The sequence below is a fragment of the Pyxicephalus adspersus genome, chromosome 11 (genome assembly GCF_032062135.1).
Source record: "Pyxicephalus adspersus chromosome 11, UCB_Pads_2.0, whole genome shotgun sequence".
NCBI lineage: Eukaryota > Metazoa > Chordata > Amphibia > Anura > Pyxicephalidae > Pyxicephalus > Pyxicephalus adspersus.
Window position 1 is genome coordinate 52843665 of NC_092868.1, and position 4857 is coordinate 52848521.

A 4857-nucleotide genomic window follows, 5' to 3' on the forward strand; every position below is an offset into this window, starting at 1 on the left:
AAAATATTTGATTTCTCTAAAGCCAAACTAGAATGAAATTTTTATCAGGTCACAAATGTTTGTTCACATATTTTTTTAAACTCATACTATTGTGTGATGACATATTTGAAAGTGCCACTTAGTATAAATCCAGCTTGATAGAATTTAGTTTGCAGTGCTGTAACCAAAAGAAGACGTATCAAAACAACATGTGCAACAAATGTAACTATAAATGAAGCAAGTTTGTGAATGAGTGGAATGTAACATAAAAAAGTAGCACTTACACAAAAAAACATCAAGCATTGAATCAAACTGACCTGTATTGGACTGTAGATGTGCACAGAACAGGGCGCAGGTGTGCGCTAATCAATTGCTATCACCTCACCATTGAGGTTAACATCCCCTCCTGAATCGCGCAGCTGAAAATGTATTGCGTTAATTGGTGTATTTGAGATCTTTGCTCATTTTAGCAAGAAAACCGGTGAGTTTACTAGAACTCGGGCTGGACTCGTGGTATTAGAGCTTGCCGACCGGCGCATACATACGCATGTAAAGCGTACGGCTTCATTGATTAATCAGGCCCATGGTGTCCAAAGGGTTTATAAATAAAATAATACCTCATTGGGCTTTATTTTAACTTCAATGCCATAGGAAGCCCTTTTGTTTGGTAGACTTGAGGAGAAACCCAAGGCAATTCAAGTCTAATTTCTCTCACTGCCAAGGTAAATGTAGTTAAGGCATTTCAGGCATTGAAGTCCCCTGTGCTTTGGTTTGAAAAAATGAAACATAGCCTGCATGGTTTATTTATCAACAACAAATTTACAGCTATCTAGGTAGACAAATTCCCGGAAGTATGACAGCCGTAGATCGACTCATTGTATTTGGTAACCTTTCACCGTGCCGTGCTTGGAGTTAGAGGACACCGTACGGCAGGACTCTGCGTGGGTCTTTATGTGACTTCCTTATCACTTTTTTCTTTTGTCTGTAAGTGTGCTTGTAAGAGGAAGCATACAGAGTTTAAGTTCCTTTTTTTACAGATTCATATTACTCGCATGCTTCCGCTCGTATGTAGTGGTCTTCATGCATTGGACCCTAACAGTATGATGATTGCCCATCATAATATGGTCCGCCCTTCAGTGATATATGTACAATGGTTTTTCTTTACATTATTACCTTACTTTGGACTTTCTATTTTTGGTTTAAAGGGATCTAACATAATGAACCTGATTTATTAAAGCGCTCCAAGGCTGGAGAAGATACACTTTCATCAGTGAAGCTGGGTGATCCCCCAAACCTGGAATAGATCTGGTCCATGATTCAAACATTTGTCAACAAATAGCAAATTACTTTTAGGAAATTCATTCCAGGTTTGCTGGATCACCCAGCTTTACTGATGAAAATGTATCCTCTCCAGCCTAGGAGAGCTTTAATAAATTAGGCAATATGAATGTGGTTTTCATGTTTATTCTGGTCTCTTATAATGCATATCCTGTTTGCTGCTATTACAGTTTTTATTCTTTGTATCTTAATATTTGCATTGTTATTCCAATATTTTGAAATTCTCAAATACCTTAACAAAATATCTATGAAAGAGATTTTAAAAATCTGAATCAAATTTAGTAAAACAAATCTTCAAGGCTCGCTTCACTTGATTATTTCTTAGACAGTAAACAAATGGGTTCAGCAATGGAGGAACAATACTGTACAGAAGAGATGCCACTCGGACAAAGACAAAGGAATCTCCAGAGTTGGGACCATTATAGTTCAAGGCAGCAGTTGAGTAAAACACTGTTACAACAATGAGGTGGGATGAACATGTAGAGAAGACCTTCTGCCTTCCAGTGGTGGAGTTTGTAAGAACTATGAATGGAGCCATACCAATAAAAACCGTAACAACATGTAATAGCACTCGACTGTCCTGTATATCACTACAAGCTGCTTCTAATAATGGAAGAACATCACAGAAGTAGTGTTTGATATGTCGGTCACCACAAAAAGTTAGTTTCCAAGTCATCATGGTATGAAAAGCAGCATTTATTGATCCGCTGAGCCAGGATGCCACCACAAGATATGAGCAGACCTTGCCATTCATTGCGGTGGTGTAGTGGAGGGGGTTACATATCGCCACATATCGGTCATAAGCCATGACAGCCAAAAACAGACATTCTGTTCCTCCAAAGCAAACAAAGAAATAGAGTTGTGTAAGACATCTATTGAAGGAAATCTTCCTGTTGCCTGTTATGGCATTGGCCAACATGGCTGGGAGGGTAACTGTAGAGTAACAGACATCTAATAGAGATAGACAAGCCAGGAAAAAATACATTGGTGACTGGAGGCGGCTGTCTACCTGAATGATGCTGAAAACAGAGAGATTTCCTAGAACAGTTGTTGTGTAGATTAGCGCAATCATAAACCAAAATATTGTGTGCTGTTCTGGAAAGCCCAATAAGGTAAAGGCATCCAAAGAAGTCCTATTTGTGGCTGCCATGTATTCACCTATACCCTGCAGAAATAACACATGAAATAGCATTTAACATTTTTTTTTATGAAATAAAATAAGATTTTAAAGTACAGATGGGATTTAATCTGTGTTAATCAAATGTCTGTGTTTTGTCCCTCAGCCTCCCATCTTGGTTTTGTGGGTTGCAATGCTGTGGGCACACTAATGCACATACGATGGACATGTCCAAAGACTGGGATTTATAAATATAATATTACCTCATCGGGCTTTAAATTAACACCAACATAATAGAGATAAGCTCTAAATCTAAAAGATTATCAGTCAAGTAACTTTTCTTGTGCTTTTTTTAGACAATTAAACCATTACCACATTCTAACAAAGAAATTTTCTTTAAAACTATATGATCACATATTGGGCCTGATTTAATAAAGCTCTCTAAGACTGGATAAAATAGACTATCATGGGAGAACCTGGGTGATCCAGCATACCATGGGATCACTCATGATAGTCTACCTTCTCTAGTCTTGGAGGGCTTTAAAAAATCTGGCCCAATACATTGGAAAATAATAAAATGTTATCAATAACTGGAACTTGAAGACCAACTAAAAATTAGATATTTAATACTTTGTTGGAGAAAAGATTTGTTCACAAATGCCACCATAATTCTTGCTGAAGATTGTACATACAAAGATCAAAAGCAAAAGTAGGTTTCTATATGGTGAAAGACATACATAGAAACAGAGACCCCCATTTATCAGGACTGACTTATCTCAGATGGTTGTAACCCAATGTTACTTGCAGATTCATGTTACCAGCACATAGATCTGATTGTCTTCTAAGTCCCAGCAAGCCTAGACAGACATTTATATAATGTTTTAACCACACAAACAGTTCTGGGGCCATGTAGAGTAGACCTACAGAGACTGCTTGGTGTTACTAATGACCTCAGTGGTTAGTTCAATTTTTTTTTCTTTTTATGTCTTTCTTTCCATACATAAAAACATATTTGTGAATTCTGTTCAAATACTAAAGTTTAGGTGAAGTCACCTGAATTAAACCAGAACACATTGAAATACAAATGGTAAACGTACAGAACATTAAAATTATTCACAGAATAGGTCACATATAATGTGAGACAGAAAATTTGTATTACACAAAATATTTCCCATCTATTCTAAGTTTCCTTCAACTTGCACCCCCAGAGATTTTTGGTGTCTTCCTGCAGCCAACTGGCCTTGGTATAAACCCAAATCTTTAATATGTCACACAGATTCTCAAGTACCAGATATACCAATATATTGACTATTGAATATTGTCCTTCCAGTTTACTTCAAAGGTTCACAAACTATTTTTTGAAAGCCATCTTCTCTTCTTTGTTCCTAACGCAGAATGCTAAATAAAATAGATGAGACTCAAACTTTGTTAAAGAAATCTCCAGATTTTGGACTATTGTAGCTGAAGCTTCCAGTTATATAGAGTATTATGATAACAATGAGGTGGGCATGTGTACATGTGGAGACTTTGCACCTTTCAACAAAAGACCAGATTTTTAGTATGGCGGCAATGATACCTACATAGGAATTATTCACAATTATAAAAGTGGAAAGTCCAAGAATAGCTGTGTCTACATGAAGTTCTTCTAGCCAACTGGCCTTGGTACACCCAAATCTTTAATATGTCCCACAAATCCTCAAGGTATTCCTAAGTATTGGATATACTAATATATATTGACTTCTCAATATTGTCTTTCCAGTATATTGCCCTTCAAATGTTCACAAATGCTTTCCTAAAAGCCTTCTTCACTTCTCTGTTTCTCAGACAGTAAATCATTGGATTGTATCAATTCAGTAATGGTGGCAGAACGCTACATAGAATAGAACCCAAAGCCCTGCAGCCTGCCACCAAACATAAGCACAAGTTTTTGTTCAAGGAATTGCAGAGAAGTAAAGCCCAGATCACCGTCTTCCAGGAAACCCCCTTTACATACAAAAAATCCCCTAGATGCAAGATGGACATTTTCCCACTGCATATGACAGTGTAAGAAGTTTCGTATGTGAGCATATTTCTATCACCTTCTATGATTTCTATTTTCTTCCAAAGACCAAATGGTAAGCTTGGCAAACATCTTTTTTTCTAGCCATTACTTTGTACCATTCCATAAAAGCATCTTAAATGCCCTCAAAGGCTTTAATGAGTTTTACCCATCTCTAAATGGTTGGAGACTTTAATTCAACTTTGGACCCTACTGTCAACTCACCCAGTTCACGATCATGTCTCTTGTTTGCTGTCCATAACAAATGTATGTCGTATTCCTAGAGCATCTGCTATCAAAACTACTTTTCCACATCTCAGTAAACATATATATTCTTCAACCTTTTTGTTTCAGCCAACAACAGTCTTTACACAGATCAGAAACA

At 37.0% G+C, this 4857-nt stretch overlaps 1 protein-coding gene across 1 annotated transcript in view; it reads right to left on the reverse strand.

The window, feature by feature from the left end:
* The window catches only part of LOC140340266 (olfactory receptor 1f45-like), a 4559-nt gene extending 2092 nt beyond the window's left edge, over positions 1–2467 (reverse strand). The window contains exon 1 of the mRNA XM_072425322.1: positions 1610–2467. Within this exon, the coding sequence (XP_072281423.1) occupies positions 1610–2467 (858 nt within the window). The remainder of the gene's footprint in view (positions 1–1609) is intronic.
* Positions 2468–4857: the final 2390 nt, after the last annotated feature.